The sequence below is a fragment of the Mesoplodon mirus genome (genome assembly GCF_964341445.2).
Source record: "Mesoplodon mirus genome assembly, chromosome: 10".
Taxonomy (NCBI): domain Eukaryota; kingdom Metazoa; phylum Chordata; class Mammalia; order Artiodactyla; family Ziphiidae; genus Mesoplodon; species Mesoplodon mirus.
This window is the reverse complement of record NC_138986.1, coordinates 16,003,006-16,023,488: the sequence shown is the minus strand read 5'-3', so window position 1 is coordinate 16,023,488 and position 20,483 is coordinate 16,003,006. Positions and strand designations below refer to the sequence as shown.

Genomic DNA, 20,483 nt, shown 5'->3' with positions numbered 1-20,483 from the left:
TCCCTGGTGGCGCAGTGGTGAAGAATCCGCCTGCCAATGCAGGGGACACGGGTTCGAGCCCTGGTCCGGGAAGATCCCACATGCCGTGGAGCAACTAACCCCGTGCGCCACAACTACTGAGCCCTTGTGCCACAACTACTGAAGCCTGCGCGCCTACAGCCCGTGCTCCACAACAAGAGAAGCCACTGCAATGAGAAGCCTGCCCACCACAACGAAGAGCAGCCCCCGCTCGCAGCAACTAGAAGAAAGCCCATGCTCAGCAGCAAAGACCCACCACAGCCAAAAATAAATAAATTTCTAAAAAAAAAAAAAAAAAGATCACTGGTCACAGATCACCATAAATATAATAATAATGACAAAAAAAGTTTGAAATATTGCAAGAGTTACCAGAACGTGACACAGAGACACAAAGTAAGCAAATACTGTTGGAAAAATGGTACCAATAGACTTACTCAACACAAAGTTGCCATGAACCATCAATTTGTACAAAATGTTGTATCTGCAAAGTCCAACAAAACGAGGTATGCCTATAACTGCATTCACAATTTCCCCCCTCTGTCTCTTTCCAATGAAGATGAGAGATCGTTCATCTTAATTCTGGAGAGGAACTCAGGACTGGGACCACCCCTACACTGTTTGCATTTTTGATTTGAATTAACGGTCTTATAGGCTTGTAGCTCTCTTGCCACTGGACTTGAATGTTCTAGCAAAAATTCATATAGGGCTAGCAGTTACTGAGAGATATAAATTATATCTACACATAATATCTCATGCAATCCTTGTAGTGATACTGTGAGAAGATATTATCCTCTTACAGGTAAGGAAATGAAGTTCAGTGATGTTAACTGCCTGGCTGCTAGTAATCAGTGGTACTGGAATTAGGACCCAGGACTGATCCAAAGCAGGAGCTTTCCCACTAAACCATACTGCTCTCAGAGTCACAGCTCTGAGAACTTATAGTCGATACCATATTTATTTACTCATACCTTAGCAAATTAATACTCAAATCTAGGCAAAATCACACATTTACATTTCCTTAGGAAGGTCTGGGACAAGGCTCTACTAGGGATGCAGTAGAGAAATAGGTTAATTGTTCTTCGAAAGGAGACCTTGCCTTGGAGATGGGTTCATTTAAAAAACTATACAATTCATGTTGAATCTTCAGTTGTCACATTTGAAAAGTATTTTCTTAAATGCCTTCATACCCTGGGGAGAGAAAGCCAGTGATACAGGATCTGGGAGAGATCAGGTATTAGGGAGAGGGCAGTGTACACAGGAGACTTCAGAAGACACAACCGTCATGGACTCTAGAATTTCCTAGGGGACTTGCCCTGCCCTCTTGGTATTTGAAAAGTTAATTTCTGTTTTCTATATTTTTGAAGGAACTGACCACAATTTTCCAGACTGCCTGATTCATTCTTCCTAGACATCAGCATATGGAATGGCACAGAAAAATGCCTCACCTCCATACATCCTATCATAGGCTCTAACCAACGCAGCAGTCAGAACAAAACAAGAAAATTCCACCATTTACTTATGCAAATAATTCATTTTGGTAATGATCCTTTTAGCAGGGTTAGGAAATTATTTCTCCCCTCTTCTTAATGATCTATTATGTTATGTTTATCATGCATAGCTATGCATTCACAGAGAGAGTTGGAAGCCGGATGGAAGCTATTTTAATTTCATTTTCAGTCACCATAGAACGGGCAGGCATGTTCCAAAGGGAAGTTGGAAAACCAGCAGGGAAAGTGGCTACCATATGGGCCTGCCTTCCAGAATGTTCTACAACTTCCTGTGACCCCTGCCAACTAACACAGACCACAGAATTGTCCTTTCTCACTATTCACTGGTAGACCACACTGCATGTCTGCAAAACAGGTAAGAGGAAGCTCTCTTCAGGAAATGCTCTGGATTGTCCTAGGACAAGATCACAGCTAACCAGTGACAGTTGGTCTGCTCATACTGGAAATGTTATTTAGGCCTCATTACAGTCATAAAACTCATTGGCATTCTCTTTGCTTGTTTTCATATTGTTTGTACTAGGCAGCCTTGAAAAAGCCTCTACAGCTTGTCAAAGATTAGTTTAAAGGAGCTCCAAGTTCATTCTTGGAGGCAGGCTAAGAAAACTATCAGTGTTTACGAACATATCTGTATTTGGTTGGAGGGTAATATTTTAATCCTAGCAGAATGCTGGAGGTATTCAACTAACTTCTAGATAAAATAAACCATGTCATTTTGTTTAAAACCAAGTGGTTCCTTGGGACTGACCCAAGTGGGTCAGATGTCACAAAATAGAATTTACTGTATAAACCATCTATAGATTTCAAATAATAAAATTATGTAGTCCCCACTACAGTGACCAAAGCTTTTAGACTGATACCTCGCAGAAGGTAGGAGGCGCCTCTTCCAAGACCAACATTTCTCTTAGTGCCCCAGAATACTTGGGTATGCTTAAAGGCATCTGCTGATTATAGCCCATTAGATGACATTGTCCAAAGAAGTGAGCAGGTCAACGAAAGAGGACTCCCTTCAAAATAAGTTTGTGGAAATAACCATCTGATTATCTTCATTTGTGGTAAGTACATTTCCTTTAACTGGATTTCCATTCATTTGAGAAACCAGATGATTCCTGCCACCATGTTGGAACATAAGAGACTATTCAGCTGTGCTGCTTAATAGGCTTCAATACATTCAAACCACCTTCCCAGAAGTGTTGCTATTTAGTTTCAAAATGGTTTTTCAATTAGAATAAAGATAGTTCAACGGAATGAAAATATGAAATACGGGGCACGTGAAAAAATCCCTTTAAATATTCTTTGTGAGAATGTCCTCTCTGAATAAAATACTTTCCATAGTAACGCAAAGGTAGGAGTTGCTTGCTCATTACCTCCAGAGACAAGGCAAACAGCGAGGCTTTGGCATATTTAACATGGGAATCTGAGAAAGTGCAGGCAGAACCCCTCATCTCCATACAGAAGGTTGTGCATTCTACTAAGTCCATGCCTTAATCCGGATCCTTAAAGAATCTGGCTAACCTGCTGGGCTGAACATGAATTCTCATTTCAAAAACAAAAACAAACAAACAAACAAGCAGATTCAGTGTGAATGTGGATACACCGCCACTTTTCTAGCACTCTGCAGAGCTGGAAACAAGATTTCCTTCCTTCGGCTGGGTCAGATACAAGGGGACAGACAGCCTTGGGAATGGATGACTTGGGCCACGCAGGCAACAGGCCTTGCAACTGCAACTGTCTTCAACAGCACAGCCACTGTGCCATTGCATGCCAAGCACGCGCAAGCCCCGCTGCGACGCTGTGATCCGCTCCGACGATTCTAAGAAGACGGAGCGTGTGTTCACTGGTGGAACCGAATACTCGCACACACCCTTAACTTCATCCTTAGTAACAAGCTTGGGATAAATTCCCAAGGGCAGGATAACTGGGTCAAGGCATACACACAAAGCTTCAGAAACTGCCCCCTGGAGACTATACTAATTTGAATCCCACCAAGAGTATGTGAGACTTGTACTCTTTCTTTTACAGATTATTTTTAAAGGTCAAGTCTTATTTATTTATTTATGGCTGCACTGGGTCTTCGCTGCTGCACGCGGGCCTTCTCTAGTTGCAGTGAGCGGGGTCCACTCTTCGCTGCAGTGGGCGGGCCTCTCACTGCGGTGGCTTCTCTTGTTGCACAGCATGGGCTCTAGGCGTGTGGGCCTCAGTAGCTGTGGCTCACGGGCTCAGCAGCTGTGGCGCACGGGCCCAGTTGCTCCACAGCGTGTGGGATCCTCCCGGACCGGGGCTTGAACCCACGTACCCTGCATTGGCAGGCAGATTCTTAACCAGATTCTTAACCACTGTGCCACCAGGGAAGTCCCATACTCTCTCTCTCTCTTTTTTTTTAATATTTATTGGCTGCATCCGGTCTTAGTTGCACATGTGGGATCTTTTATTGCAGCACATGGGCTCTTCATTGCAGTGCGCGGGCTTCTCTCTAGTTGTGGCTCACAGGCTCAGCGGTCCCGCAGCATGTGGGACCTAGTTCGCTGAACAGGGGTCGAACTGGCATCCCCTGCATTGCAAGATGGATTCTTAACCACTGGACCACCAGTATCTCCCTCTCTGTACTCTTATAAGCATTATTATTATGTTTTCACCTTTGCCAATGTGATACATGAAAAACTGCATCTCATTACTTTCTGTACACATTATTAGTATTCATCTTAGTATCTCTTTAGCATCTCTTCAATGAATTAAGTGTTATTTATCCTCACAGTCTGCGGGGGACGGAGGCAGCAGAAGAATTAACTTGTTCATATTTACCGTATTCGCTGATAATCCTTGTAAACCTCAGGCACAGGTCACAAACAATCATGCAGTTTTAAGTCTACTATGTTATGCTGAGTATAACATAATTTCAAATCACATGAAATTGGAGGCTGGGGATTCCAGTCTGGTGGTCTCAGGGATAACAGAAGAGGAGGAAGAGGGATGTTGTCCAAACAGAAACCACGTGTTGTGGGAGCCCTTTCTAACACTTTCAAGGTTCTATTCTTTCTTTCCCACTTTCTTTACCCTGGACTTTTTTTTTTTTTTTTTTGTAATATTTTAGCTGTGCCGCGCAGCATGCAGGATCTTAGTTCCCCGACCAGGGATCAAACCCGTGCCCCCTGCAGTGGAAGTGCAGAGTCCTAATCACTGGACCGCCAGGGAATTCCCACCCTGGACTTCCAAAATTTGTGGTTTTGACGGACATTTAATAATGTATGAAAATACTCATAAGTGAGAAAAATAAAACTTTTGTAAAAATAATATCCTAATTTTGTTAGAAGTGAATAAATGTATGTGTGTATGTATATAAGTAAAAGTAACTGGAAGAAAATGCAACAAAATGTTAATGGTGAGTTTTGCTAGATGATTTAAATTTTCTTCTTTATAGTTTTCTATATTTTCCAAATTTTCTACAGTAAATACATATTACTTTAGTGATTAGGAAAACTAATACATAGAATAAATAATAACTGGATATTAATCTCTCTGCATCTGTGAAACTCCATTCTTTACGTCTTCATAGCCCAAGTCAAAGGCTTATTATCAAAAAGAACAAAAATAGAGATGCAGGGACTTCCCTGGCGGTCCAGTGGTTAGGACTTTGCACTTCCACTGCAGGGGGCACGGGTTTGAGCCCTGGTCGGGGAACTAGGATCCCACATGCTGCTGTGCCATGTGGCAAGGCCAAAAATTAAAAAAAAAAAATAGAGATGCAAAAATATTTCAGATTGGGTGTCAACTATCATTAACCGGTGGTGGCAGCCTGGAGCATTATTTGCAAAAGGGTTCTGAGGCTGAGTCCTCAACCCCCAGGAGATAAAGCTGGGATCACAGAGCAATATCTAGCCAGACAAGGGCGGATGGAGGCCTGCGTGAGCATCAGGCTTTTCATATTCCCCCAAACAGATACCAGGCTAGAGGGGCCTTAGGGGTCATCTGGTTGAAGCTCTTATTAACTGATGAGGAAACTGAGGTCCAGAGACATGAAGCAATTACTCAGGGTTCTAAAGGCAGAGCCATGACTAGAACCTAACGAAGGAGACTGGCCTTTGGTCTTCACTCTGCCTTCAGCTAATTCATTCACGTTCATGTGTGCCCCTCGTCCACAGTGACAGAGCAAGAGTTCACCCATTGTGGCCTCCGAGAACTCAGTTCTCTCTGTCAACTTCATCCCTGCTGCCCAAAACACCTGGTCTCCCCTTACTCTGTTTCTTAGGTGACTGTCTTCGCCATTCCATACGGAGAAAATGGAGTCAAACAAATCCCAAGGTTTGGAAGGAGTGGCAAAATTCTCCCATTAGGTGGCAGTATAAGCAAGGAATAAACAAAAATAAACGGCATCTGCAGGGCACTTAACCTAAACTGTCTGAAAGAAAAGCCTTTTGTAGGATATTTTGTAGACATATTTGTGTCGAAGCACTTTAAAATCTACAAAGTCCGGGGTGGTGGTGGTGGTGGTGGGATGAATTGGGCGATTGGGATTGACATGTATACACTGATGTGTATAAAATTGATGACTAATAAGAACCTGCTGTATAAAAAAAATTATTCAACTCATCCAATGATGGAATGACCCAGTTGATTGTATGACTGATTTGACCAATAACAGAGTGATGTGAGTAACAAAGAGATCTGTAAGTCATTTTATTTATAGGAAATTTTAAATTCTAAGAACTATTCTGAAGACTGATCATGAAGTTATCTTGCTTACTTGGTGAATTTAGATCTATTTTTTAACAAATCACAAACCTGTATAGTGATAGTACACATTCTGAGGGCTTTAAAAAGATCTTTCTTATGTGATTATTTAGGTGATTTTCCCCTTTACTTATTGAATGTTTGTATGTGCATCTGTATGTTGTATGTGCATCTGTATGTGAGCATGCACATGTGTTGGGAAATATAAGTAAGAATTTAACACATTTATTTTACAGGAAGCTTTGAAGAGACAGAACTTCTCAAGTTTTCGATTTCTAACATAAATACATTTTATAGATAATATATTGTTTCAGGGAGTGGAACAGATATCCTTCTTTGGTGATTACTTATTGATTTTCTTTTGTCTATAACAATTTAAAGTACTTTATTGCTTACATTTAAATAAATGCTAAATCAACAGTAAGTTATACAACCATATAGTGGATATATGTATAGAGACATTATCCAGAATACATGCCCTGGTCAGAATGGAGACTTGTAGAAATACTCACTTTAGATGACTCTTATAAGAGCAGAAATGTGATGAAATAAAATTATCTTACATTTCATCCTCAATGCTCAATTGTTACAAGTCATTTTTGTGATCTAACTTTTAAATAGGACAACCTAAGGCAACTGTATTTTTTTCAAATTTTATAATGGAAAACATTCATGGTCAAATTTTGAGATAGAGAATTAGTAATGTTAATTATGAGTCCTGACTCTGGTATTGACCTGTTTCTTTTTGAAAATTATTTGACCTTTCTAACTTTCAAAATTCAAAATAGAAATATGTCTGTTTTTGACCACATCATGATATGGAATTTAAATCAAACAAGACAAAATGCCTTGAGAACATAATACATATAGGAACGAAAATGTCTACTACTTAAGTGTTTTTATTTTTATTTTATTTATTTATTTATTTTTTTGCGGTATGCGGGCCTCTCACTGTTGTCGCCTCTCCCGTTGCAGAGCACAGGCTCCAGACGCGCAGGCTCAGCGGCCATGGCTCACGGGCCCAGCCACTCGGCGGCATGTGGGATCTTCCCGGACAGGGGCACGAACCCATGTCACCTGCATTGGCAGGCGGACTCTCAACCACTGCACCACCAGGGAAGCCCTACTTAAGTGTTTTTAGAGTAGCTTTCCTGATTTGGACAGAAACAGAATAGTTCCTAAAGAACAGAAATATTAGACCATATTTGATGGCTTTTCTTCCTTTTTATGTTTATGTGCATTTCATCTCTTTGAAAATCCCAGTGACTCTGATCCTTATTTTTCTCAGTGACTTTTATGCACAATAAAGGATGCTCTTTGTAAAGTGTGAAAAAAAATAAAAAATAAAAATAAATAAAATCTACAAAGTAGATAAAAGATTGGAAGGAAATATACCAAAATATTCAAATTGTTATCAATAAAGGGGTGGTATTTTAAGTCATTTCCTTTTTTATTATTTGCAACTTCTGTATCTTCTATAATGAAAAAAAGGTTTCATAAAGTAGTTATTGAAATAGTGACAGATTATTTCAGTAAAATGTATGCAGAGTTTGAATACTGAAAGACATTCACAAAAGCATACAGAAATGTGATAATCTATATTCTGTCTCCTGTCATACAATCATGCAAATATAAATGTGTAAAAAATTTTTAAACAATAGAATCCTGTAATGCTTTAGGAGTATGCATGAATTTAAAAATATTATTAGCCATATTTTTAGAAAAGCAAAAGATGATAGATTTAGTTAAATTGGAGGCATAATACTGAGATATTAGCACATGCAACCATTTCAACATAATACAGTATTTTCTTCACATTCACTTGTTTGGTGTGAAGATGATTTACATAAATAGGTAGGGGTTATGCTGCTTCGCCTCAAAATAACCTAAAATTTAACACTTAGGGCATTGGTTTACTTAACATAGGTGTTGAAACTTTTAAACTCTAACTTATTTACAAATAAATGTATTGATACCTCTGGAGTATGTATATATGTACGTATGTATGAATGTATTTGGTAGGTGTTCCTTACTATAAATAATCAGAGAAAATATCAAGTTTTTTTTCTTTTTGGCCAAATTCTTCATTTTAACTCCATCCTTGCTTTTAAGATATTTCCTTAACACTCTTCAAATAGAACCATATTTTGAGCCAAGTGTCATTATAGAAAATGAGACTCTTTGTGAAAATCTGCCTCAAGTCCTTACCTGGCATCCCAGGATCAATGAGACTCTCTGGTCCCCAAAAGGCAGAATGATTCCTCTTTTCCATGGTTGATGACACAGGTGGCTGTTTTGGGGCGGTGGCTTTCTGGGACTTTTCCCGCAAGGAGCCCCTGCCTGCATCTTTGCTTGGTCCGGTGGGTCTAGGCTGTGCCATAGCCATGTGGGTCACCATCTTGCGGTCAAGGCTCACTGAGGGTGAAAGAGCTACTATCAGTTGTTGGGTTTGTTTTCTGAACTTTAGCTAAAACCACTAAATTTGCAGTAGATTTAAAGTCATGGACATTTGGGAATGATAACCTATTCATCTAAGATATATCAGAGCCCCATAAAAAACTATTTGTTCTTGTTTTCAAATGAGTAATCAGTTCTCTTCTAATAATTAGCTTTCTGAAAGTTCACATAAAGAAAGAGACAAAGACACAACTTAAACCTAAGGTTTTGAGATTCATCATCTTTGCTCAAACCAGTACTTCATTAAACTTTCCACAGCTCTTCTTCCTTTCTTGCGGTGAGCGTTTACATACGTGGCATTATAAGACTGATTTACAGCTCTGACTAACCACACCCTCATGTCATAAATTTTCTAAAAAACCTATCAAAAGAAAATGTTAGCTCATTTCAGTTTTTATTTTATTTTTTTGTTTTGTTTTGTTTTGGCTGTGCAGCATGTGGGATCTTAGTTCCCTAACCAGGGTTTGAACCCACACCCCCTGCATGGGAAGCATGGCATCCTAACCACTGGACCACCAGGGGAGTCCCTCATTTCAGTTTTTAAAAAAGCATATGCTAAACAGCATTTTTAGGATGGGGAAGAATCTTTTAGAAAATTGAAAACAATTTCTTATAAACGTAAGTAATATCAAAATTTGACATCTGTAACTTGCATTAAAGACATAGTAAATGCTCATTTAATTTAAGGCATAGCTCATTCACATGAAGTTATACTTGAAACAAGGCAGAAAAAGAGCACTACTGGGTTTGGGGTAGAGTTCCCTTCTACCCCAAAATGTGATGCAGTCAACTCACGATTTTGACAGAAAGCTTCATCAGAGCCATCAGGACACTGCTCCACTCCATCGCAAGCCAGCGTGATGTCAATGCAGCAGCCGTCATCACAAAAGAAGTGGTAGCGTGAGCAAACATTCGAGCATCCTGTTCGTAAACAAGTCTCAAGTCACAGGAGTGCAGGAAAGAAAGACTTCTACCGTGTCAAGATTAACAGAGACTATATATATAATGAAATGCATTTAGATAAAGAGATGCAGATAATGAGGGAACACCTAACAGTCTGTGCTCAAGCAATAGGTTCTGGGAAGGTTAGGGGGGTTCTTCTTGACCTTCCTGACTTAATTCTTAGGAATCACCATGGGCTCTTCGTCTTTTTTTTTTCCCAGCTTATTTATTTATTTATTATTATTTTTTTAAACATCTTTATTGGCGTATAATTGCTTTACAATGGTGTGTTAGTTGCTGCTGTATAACAAAGTGAATCATTTATACATATACATACATCCACATACCTCTTCCCTCTTGCGTCTCCCTCCCACCCTCCCTATCCCACCCCTCTAGGTGGTCACAAAGCACCGAGCTGATCTCCCTGTGCTATGCGGTGCTTCCCACTAGCTATCTGTTTTACATTTGGTAGTCTATATATGTCCATGCCACTCTCTCACTTCGTCCCAGCTCACCCTTCCCCCTCCCCGGCTCTTTGTCTTAGGGCCCTTCTCTAAGCCAATGATACTTCAGAGGTGAGAACAGAGAAGCAGCAGCTCTGGTCTTCCCCATCCAGCCCTGGGTTTCCTCCCTCAGGTGACCCACCCTGCATTCATCCGTTCGTCCATCAGCTCCTCAGCTGGCCACCTAACACCGGTTCACCCCTTGCACAGTACTTGGCTGGCTGACTGTGTTTTATCAGAGATACCACTTGCTTTTTTTTGTATCAGCTGGCCATTTATTTTTCTCATGATGATTTAGGCTGAGCTCAGCTGGGCTCCTTCCTTCATATATCTGTGATCAGCTGTTTAGACACCACTTTCTATATGCTATTCTTGCATTCACGTTTCCTAAGTAATAATTTTTACTGAGATCAACTTTCTACTATTGAACCCTGTTTGCTGGCCACCATAGATCCATGGTGCTGTAAAGAATAAACAGAATCTTTAGCTACTAGCTGGTAAGAATTTATTTTCTACAAATAATGAAATTCCCTTCATTTTGGAGCTCTTAAGAGTTTTTAACCCTCATAGCTACATGTATTTCCTTGAAAAGCATTCCCTGCATGCCCCAACTCCAGATTAAGCCAACTTTACTTTATAGTTGTTACAGCGACATAACAACTGCTGACACTAGCGATGCAGACTAAAGGTATCAGGCTAAAAGTAGGTCTTAAGGATTCTGTAATTCTCCAGGGACAGATGGACTAGACTATTATCTCAGCTCATGGGAGGGTGGTACATGATGATATTTCTGAGACAAATGGCTGAGCCTAGTATATACGCCCAAGAGAGTCTTGGAAACGTTCTACTGGAAAGAAGTTCAATTAAAATGCTGGGAGAGGAGGCCATCTGGGTGGAAGGCAATTCGAAGATACCTTGATTATGGAGGAAGAAGAGGTAAAGAAAAGAAATGGTGGCAGAAAGAAGAGGATGCAGGAAACCAGCAGTTATGGCTGAGAACTTGGGCCTAGAAAGGAGAATCTGCTTCGGACACAGAGAAGGGGTTGGGAGGAAAAGTAAAGGCAAACTCTGTGGACACCAAGCAGGATGCAGGCTCTGCTTACGTTTCTTAAACTCATGACATGAAAATCCTAACTATCTCGAGGCTTTCCTTACTCCTTGGTAGTTTTGGAGCTAGATCCATATTAGTAATTTACCCATCTATTTCTAGATTAGTGGTCTCCAAACTTTTTTGACTATACTTATCTCCAATCTATAAATCATATGCATGTGCCACCATATTAACCATCTTATAAAATAGACTGAAAATTTAAAGAAGAGTAAAAATTAATAAAAATATAAGTTCTGGGGCTTCCCTGGTGGCGCAGTGGTTAAGAATCTGCCTGCCAATGCAGGGGACACAGGTTCGAGCCCTGGTCCGGGAAGATCCCACATGCCGCAGAGCAACTAAGTCCGTGCGCCACAACTACTGAGCCTGTGCTCTAGAGCCCGCGAGCCACAACTACTGAGCCCACGTGCTGCAACTACTGAAGCCTGTGCACCTAGAGCCCATGCTCCACAGCAAGAGAAGCCACCACAATGAGAAGCCCGTGCACCACAACGAGGAGTAGCCCCCGCTCACCGCAACTAGAGAAAGCCCACGCGCAGCAACAGAGACCCAATGCAGCCATAAATAAATAAATAAATAAAATATATACGTTCTGGTATTTTCTTTTCTGTCTTAAAAATGTCTTGACTGTCTGTTTGGGATTCTCTATGGAGACCACATATCTGGATCATCTTAGAGGTGTTTGTTGGCTTGCTCTGTGAATAGATTATTTTTCCAAAGCTGGAAAACGTGCAGCCTCTATATCCAAAGCTGAACCAACTTATCACAGAAGCAGGGGTATGTGCTTGTCTGTTTACCCCAGAAAGTGTCACCCTTGGTTATCATGAAAGCTAGTCATTAACCACAAGATCTGTATATATAATAGAGGGAACAGAAACTCTCTCAATCCCCACCTCTTGTTTTCAATGTGTCGATGTAGTATCTTATTAACTTTAATTCATAGTTTGTTATTCCAGTCTAACCAGTGAGTGATTCTGGACAGCAGTTAATACAATAGCATTCTTTTTATTTTCTGTATAACGTTACATACGTAAGACCTATACTCAACTGGCCTTTCAGTAATCAAAGGTGAATCACATCACTCACTCTCTGCAGCTTCAAACACACTTTATCGTCATCTTGAGAAAGGCCGGAAATGTACAACTGGCAACTGGCCTTGGGAGCCCCAGAAAACTGGTCTGAGTAAGTAAACCAGAGCAACAGGCAGCTGGTAAGGTGTCAGCCCTTTGCCTCCATCAGCTCAGGCCGTTTCTCCCTCCCATGCACCTCAGTTGTACAAAAACAACCCTTTTCTAATTTCTGCAGGGGATGACAGCTTCCCAGGAGCACTTTTCTCCCAGAACCAGCAGTTGACTTGGCTCCTTGCCCAGGGAGCCCTGTTCCCAGGAGTACAGCCCTCGGGGCCCAGGAGTTTTCCATTGCTGATGATTTCAGCTGTTTGCAGCGGCCCTGGCACATGGCCAGCTTTCCAAGGCGTGTTCTGAGTAACTGGCTCTTCTGTGCAGCTGCAATAAATCAGCAAGCAGGGACTGCTTGAATGGGGGCCGGGCTGCAGGCCTGGCTCACTCCCCGTGGCTGACTCACGGTGCTGCGGTGAGTGGACTGGAGTTTGGGGTCTGTCCTGTCCATTGGCGGTCACCCCTCCTTCCTCATGGTCAGCTTAAACCTTGGCTGGACAGGAGTCAGCCAACCTAACTGTGAATGTTCCTAATGCGCTGTATCCTTGTGGAAGGCAAATTATCAAGGCGGCGGAGCTCTTAGGATCCTAAGGTCTCCTTCCTCATGTCTGATATGCACACTGACCCATGTCTTTGATGGAAGATTAGTCAAAGTACAAGTAAATCCAATCTTTTTATTCTTTTTTTTTTTTTTTTTTTTTTTTTTGCGGTACGCGGGCTTCTCACTGTTGTGGCCTCTCCCGTTGAGGAGCACAGGCTCCGGACGCGCAGGCTCAGCGGCCATGGCTCACGGGCCCAGCCGCTCTGCGGCACGTGGGATCTTCCCGGACCAGGGCACGAACCCGTGTCCCCTGCATCGGCAGGCCGACTCCCAACCACTGTGCCACCGGGGAAGCCCAATGCAGCCTATTTTTGCAATCATATTTTTAGTAAAGATTTTCCCATTCAACAACAGCCAAAATAAAAAGAAAGGGCCCCTGTAATGCACAGTCAGAATATAAAATGCCAATTTAATACCACCCTTCCATCGATAACCTGGTTTCTGTTGGCCACTGTGAATGTGAGGGAAGGACTTTCTTCTCACCTCCTGTGGAGAAGGCCGCGGGAAGCACGGTCACTGAGACGCTGTCAGAGCTCCTCTGCCCAGCAGTGTCCAACACCGTCAGTTGAAAGGTGTATGTCCCTTCCTGTAGGTGGGACAGCTTCAGGGTTCCGGACTGAGGCACCTGATAGCCAAACAGGAGACATCATATTTAGTTAAGAACCTGAGGCACAGAGTCCAGCATCATCCTGAACTGGAAATCAATGTCATCCTTGAAGCAGTCCCATGACCCACTTCTCCACTCCTGGTCCAAGGTTGCAGAATACTAATCACACACAATTCTGGCAGATTGGTCAGAAGACTTGAGCTCCGGTGGGATTGGGGCCTGACACCCCCTTTCTCCTGGAAACTTCCCTTCCCACGCCCATCCACATGGTTGCATTGGAAGGGTCAGTTATGACCTCTCTTATGGCCACAGGGGTGCCAGGCTGAGGGGAGCCTCTGGCTCATAGTTAGGCAGGCTGTGCGAGGTGGCAGCTATGTGACAGGTGACACCACTGTTTAGCGCTTCTTGGGACTTAGACAGGAATGCCTGGGAACACGGGAGATAACGACCACACTGGGGCGTGCTGACGTGAAGCCCCGCAGCCTTGAGCAGGGTGGTGTGAGAGGGAAGCTCTGTCTTCTGTCCCAGCTGGTCTGCCAGAACATAGACCTAAGACTGCCGAAGGCCAGCAGCCTTGGGGTGTGCTGACCTGGGTGTATGAGAGGAGAGGGTAGATTGTAGGACTGAGTCAGAGCAGGGATTTAAGGTGGGTGCAACAGGGGGATGCTGAGTGTGGCCATAGGAGTGAGGCTGAGATGAAGTTAATGGAGGTTTTAAGAGACCAGGGAAGCCTTGAGGCTGGAGGCTGTGGGGGGGCCATCCACACAAGACACGTCCTCACCCAGGCCCCTGTCATATCTCTGGGAAGGCTAGTGAGGTACTGGGCTTCTGGGTGTCAACACTCAGCATGCCAGTGTCAAACTAAACCTCTGCGGGCCGGGCCTTCCCTGGGAAGCCTCTTTCCAATGCTGGGGCTGGAAGGACAGAGCATCCCTCATCTAAGGGGCCAGTCCCTCCACCTGGGCTTTGGATGCCTCTCTAGCCTTCCTAGGTACCTCTTCTCTGATGCAGGAAACACCGTATCCAGATCCAGAGCATGGTAATCACCTTCAACATCTTGGGTGCACTCAAATTTAGGTCTTTTCAAATTAAGTATCCCCTCCCTGGCGCCTTTTTTTTTTTTTTTTTTGGCAGTTGGTTGATGATCCTTATTAAATGGCCACTCTGGTCATCCTTATTCACTTGGCAGAATTAATATGGTTCCCAATGAGTCAAATTTCCACCTGGTCCTCGTGGGGCAAAAGTACTCTAACAAGTATAGCCAAGGTGTGTAGAAGTTTGTCTCAAAAACTTTTTAAGATAAATAGAGTTTGAAAAATCTGCTTATAGGGGAAGGATAGCCTGTCAGATTTTGCGGCTCGTTTATCCATGGGTGTAATGACACTCAACTGTCTCGATGGGAAAGCTCTGAGAGCTGCTGGATTTGGACACCAACAGAAAAGGGAGATGCTGACAACTGCTGACAGAGAATGGATGTTGCCCGAAGGGCTTCCGAAGAGGGCTTTGTGTTCGGCACCAGTCCACATCTGCAGGCCTTGCCTCTATGAGCAGAAACTAAGTACAGTAACTTGATACCAAGGTCTTTGTTTGAGGCTTACTTTGACAACTGAGAAAGGCAATAAGATCCTATTAATCTCCTGTGAAATTTCTTCTACAAAAGGCTCCCCTCCCCTTCTTCTGCAGTAATTTGTTTAAAGCTTTTGCTGTTTCACCTTAAGTCTCCCAGAGCCAGTGAGAAAAGGAAGTAAACACTTTGATTTTTGGATTTCATCATTTCAAGATATTTTTTTCCCTCTGTGTTTTTATTTCCTGGATGCAGAAAACTCTTTCAGGTTTTGAAGCCATAAGAGATAAAACATTAATCTGATTTGATGTTTTAATCCCTTTCATAACACAGCCTGGCATGTCCTTTTTTTTTTTTTTTAAATTGAGGTATAGTTGATTTACAATTTCAGGTTAAGTTTCAGGTGTACAACATAGTGACTCAAACAATTTTTAAAGGTTATACTCCACTTATAGTTATTATAAAATGTTGGGTATATTCCCTGTGCTGTACCATATATCCTTGTAGCTTATTTATTTCAAACATAGTGATTTGTACTTTTAATTCCCTGGCCCTTTTTAGTTTAGTTATTTGGCTAACAAAGGCTATCTTTCCTCAAAATCAGATATTAGAATATATAGAACTGTAAGATGGACGTTTTCCCTTCAAGCACCCAGGTCATCTTTTTGGACATCTCCTCACATTTATATGACACTGGAAAGGATTTAAAGTATTTTACAAACATTTCCCAAGTGTCAGGATAAAAAATACATATACACACACACACACATAAATGTATATGCAACATACCCAATTTGTAACTTGGAGAGAGATATTACCTTTAATAAAACAAAGAGCTTCTAATCTCTGCCCAAGATCTCCTGTTCAGTGGTAACAGAGCCTTTGATGGCTGGCCTCTGGCTAAATCAATGTATAACTCACTCTGCTATTCTGGCTCAACTGCACCTCCCTAAAATAGTAATTTAGTGGCGAGGAATACACGTTTTGGTTTATTTATATACCACACACACACATACATACATGATTATTATATATACTGAGTTACAAAATGAGTACTACCTGTCTATTCCCCTACCCCCATCATTGCTTCTAAAGTATATAAGGCATTGGGCATATGTCAGTTACAAAGTGGTGACAAGATAATGTGGGACAAAATATTTCAGTAAGAAACTCCATTGAACCAATGAACCCAAACACATTCTAGCCTTCTGCCTCGTGTCAACTAATCCAATTTGCAAAACCGGATGAGAGCTCTATAGTGGTTTGAAGGCCATTACGATCCTTGTTATAATCCAAGGCCATCTCCCTGCACACATACAGAGAGTGAAGGAGACACACAGGGCAGCTGTCCTGATCAGCAGAGGCCAGAACATAAACTGGCACCACAACTGTCTAGATACTTCAGGTGAACATGCTTAGGTTCTGTTCTTCAGTTATATGTTCCTTTTTCTGTTTACTTTTCATCATGAATATGACCCAAAATTCCATAAAAAAGAAGCAAAATGAATTCAACTGTCTGTAATTTCCTAGTTATATATGCTCAAATGAATGGAGTTAGACCATAGTCACAAAAAACTCTGGTGTACCCATCTTTCCCAATTGTGCAGGAAGGTGATTTTAAGAGCGTTTCCTCAGGAGTTGGGGATTTCTCTTATCCTCACCAGAGGAGGATCATTCTCAAAAGAACAGAACCAAAAAGGCAGTAATTAAGACAGAATTACATTGCTTATCTTGAGGTTTCAGGAATCAAAGGGAGAAATATTTTTGGACTGGGGCTTTTCTCCTACTTTTCAAATTCTCTCAAAATGTGTTATGTAAATAGTGCTCCACTTATAAAACTAGGAAGATCCCACATGGGGCGGCTGGGCCCGTGAGCCATGGCCGCTGAGCCTGAGCGTCCGGAGCCTGTGCTCCGCAACGGGAGAGGCCACAGCAGTGAGAGGCCCGCGTACCGCAAAAAAAAAAAAAAAAAAAAAAAAATAGAATACTGATTTTCATGGTCCTAGGCTACTGTAATCAGAGGATATTCATTGCACGTGAAAGCCCTCACACATGTTCAAAATGTTTGCACTATAGAATATGGATCTTTTCAATCCGAAATTTTCACGTCAATATAATTATGAGTCCTATTGTCAAAATATTAAGAGTACAGAGACATGTACCACAGGGCTCGCACCTGCAAAGTCTTCTCTGATGTCCCTCAGCCAGATTATAATCTCTCCCTCCCCCTGAATTCCAGGGGCACTTTATCTACATTCTCTTTTGGCCTTGCCTCCTTCTATTTGGTGTTATCGTTATTTAGGGGCACATCTAATCTCCTCAATGGGAGGCAGCTCCCTGAGGGCAAAATACCCTACAAATTCTTCACAGGGCCTTACTCCCTTGCTCCTTGCCAGTAGAAGGCTCTCATAATTTTTGTTTGTTTGTTTATATACAAGTGAGTAAGTTTATTCTTACTGTAGTTCAGTTAAACTATTGGTCAAAGAGACCCCACAAATAGTTTACATCCCAAGATGGTTAGAATTAGCTATAATAGTTACCTCTCCACGAGTGCTCATTCTGTGCTGTGCAATGTGCTAAGCACTTTATTTGCATTTTCCCATTTTAACCCCCAGTGGAACACTCTCAGGTAGTATTATTTTCTTCACAATTGAGGGAGCTGAGGCTCAAAGAATGAAGTAATTTTCCCAAGTTCACCCCACGAGGGAATTGGCAAAACTGGGTTTGAACCCAGGTCATATGATTCCAAATTCCATGCTCGTAGCCACTGTAGAATTCTACCTCCGAGTTAGCAGAGCTCTAGGTCTTCCAGGTCCTTATTCCAAGAATCATTTCCTAGAAAGCACTGAGTCACAGCTTATACACAAACCAGCTAGCTGTTGTGGTCTGAAAAAGCAAGATAACGTCCTCATACACGCAAAGTCCTTTAAAACCTCTAAAAGCGCTTCTCCCGCCCACATCCCCACCCTACTACCCACCCCCAAATAGAAGTGCCAGGACCTTTGAAGGGACAGTGACAGGAAGTCAGGTTTAAACCCAAGGGGACATGAAAGCCCAGATTGACTGCAGATTCCTGTGATGCTGGAAGCCTACTGTGCTATAAATTTATTGTCTGGGAAGCTGAGTGTTTCTGAACAGGAAAAAGACTTCAAAGCTTCTGTTGCTATTGGAATAGAGCTTTCACAAATTCTCAGTTTACCCAGATTTATTTTTCATGAGGTAGGTACTTTTTTTCCCAGGGAGATTATTTTTCATCATTTCCTTATAAGTAGTTTTCTTAAAGAAAAAAAATGCAGTTAAACATTCAAGGCCCTGAGCTACTGCGTAAAAGGAACTCATGCTTAAAGGGCAGTCTACAACAAGGCTCACGGTTAATTCTGAAACACAACTGGTATGAATCATTCATCTTTTATGCTCTCATGTGTCTTCCTGCTTAATTGGAGCACTAAGTCCTAGGCTTTGCTGTTGGTTTTTTTTTCCTGACTAATAACACCCTTTATTCTTTTTTTATACTTTTCTTTTTAAATTATTTTTATTTATTTATTTATTTGGCTGCATTGGGTCTTCGTTGTGGTGTGCGGGCTTCTCATTGTGGTGGCTTCTCTTGTTGAGGAGCACGTGCTCTAGGCGCACGGGCTTTAGTAGTTGTGGCACGTGGGCTCAGTAGTTGTGGCTCGCGGGCTCTAGAGCGCAGGCTCAGTAGTTGCAGCACACTGGCTTAGTTGCTCCGCAGCATGTGGGATCTTACCGGACCACGGCTCGAACCCGCGTCCCCTGCACTGGTAGGCGGATTCTTAACCACTGCACCACCAGGGAAGTCCACACCCTTCATTCTTGAAGATACAAAAAAATACTTAAGGCCATAACGGAATATTCATTCATATGCACCAACTTTTTTTTGTTTTTCCAAAATAAATTTATTTATTTATTTTTGGCCGCACTGGGTCTTCATTGCGGCGTGTGGCCTTCTCATTGTGGTGGCTTCTCTTGTTTTGGAGCATGGCCTCTAGGTGCGCTGGCTTCAGGAGTTGTGGCGCACGGGCTTAGTTGCTCCGTGGCATGTGGGATCTTCCCAGACCAGGGCTCGAACCCACGTCCCCTGCATTGGCAGGCAGATTCTTAACCACTGCGCCACCAAGGAAGCCCCATATGCACCAACTTAACCTCAGATATTACTCAGGAAATTTGCAGCCTTGATAATCTTCTGTGTCTCAAAAATGTTCTGTGGGCTGCCATAACTTTTTGTCCTTTATTCAAAGCTTCAGGTGAATAAAATAACTGACGGGCAGTGACGTAGGTGAAAGTTTGCAGAGGTTTCGATCCGTTTTGGTGCCCTGGGGTGTGGTGTTGTTTTGCTTCTCCCTCTCTCCTTCTGCTCTCACCTCCAGGAAAAACTAGACCCTCTGGTTTTTCAGTGTCAAAAAAATACATTTTTTTAAAAAAGTCTTTTTTTGACTCAGACCAGACTCTGAAGGGTTTCCTCTGTAGGCACTGGAGGAATGAGGTTTTGTTCCCTATTAAAGGCCTTCTGGGCACTGGTGAGCACATGGAATAAGTATTTGGGGTTTGGGGTTCCTTGGGAGAATCTTTAAGAGAACATTACCCAGGCACCAACATAGCCCGCCTGGGTGCAAGACGAGGCTACCAGGGACCTCATGGACACCATCAAAGGAAAGATGATCTCAGAATAAATTGAATGACAACGTACTTTTTTTTTTTGCGGTACGCGGGCCTCTCACTGTTGTGGCCTCTCCCGTTGCGGAGCACAGGCTCCGGACGCGCAGGCTCAGAGGCCATGGCTCACAGGCCCAGCCGCTCCGCGGCATGTGGGATCCTCCTGGACCAGGGCACGAACCTGTGTCCCCTGCATTGGCAGGCGAACTCTCAACCACTGCGCCACCAGGGCCCTGATAACGTACTTTTTTACTGTTTACTATGTGCTGCTCACTGTTCCAGGGGTCTTATTTGCATTACCTCCTTTTATCTCAGTAATAACACCTTGAGAGGAGGGCTTTGGTTATTCCCATCTTGCACAGAGGAAGTGGTGAAGCGAGGATTAAAAAACCAAAGCAGGGCTTCCCTGGTGGCGCAGTGGTTCAGAATCTGCCTGCCAATGCAGGGGACACGGGTTCAAGCCCTGGTCTGGGAAGATCCCACATGCCGCGGAGCAATTAAGCCCGTGCGCCACAACTACTGAGCCTGCGCTCTAGAGCCCGCGAGCCACAACTACTGAAGCCCACGTGCCACAACTACTGAAGCCTGCGCGCCTACA

General features: G+C 42.7%; 1 protein-coding gene across 4 annotated transcripts in view; it reads right to left on the bottom strand.

Moving 5' to 3' along the window:
* Nucleotides 1-20,483, bottom strand: part of LRP11 (LDL receptor related protein 11) — a 62,595-nt gene that overhangs the window by 28,872 nt on the left and 13,240 nt on the right. For all 4 annotated transcript variants that reach the window (XM_082633907.1, XM_082633908.1, XM_082633906.1 and 1 more), the window contains exons 3-5: nt 13,524-13,665; nt 9,504-9,629; nt 8,460-8,666 (exon numbers count right to left, since the gene is read on the bottom strand). In XM_082633907.1, coding sequence (XP_082490033.1) covers nt 8,460-8,666; nt 9,504-9,629; nt 13,524-13,665 — 475 coding nt within the window. The remainder of the gene's footprint in view (nt 1-8,459; nt 8,667-9,503; nt 9,630-13,523; nt 13,666-20,483) is intronic.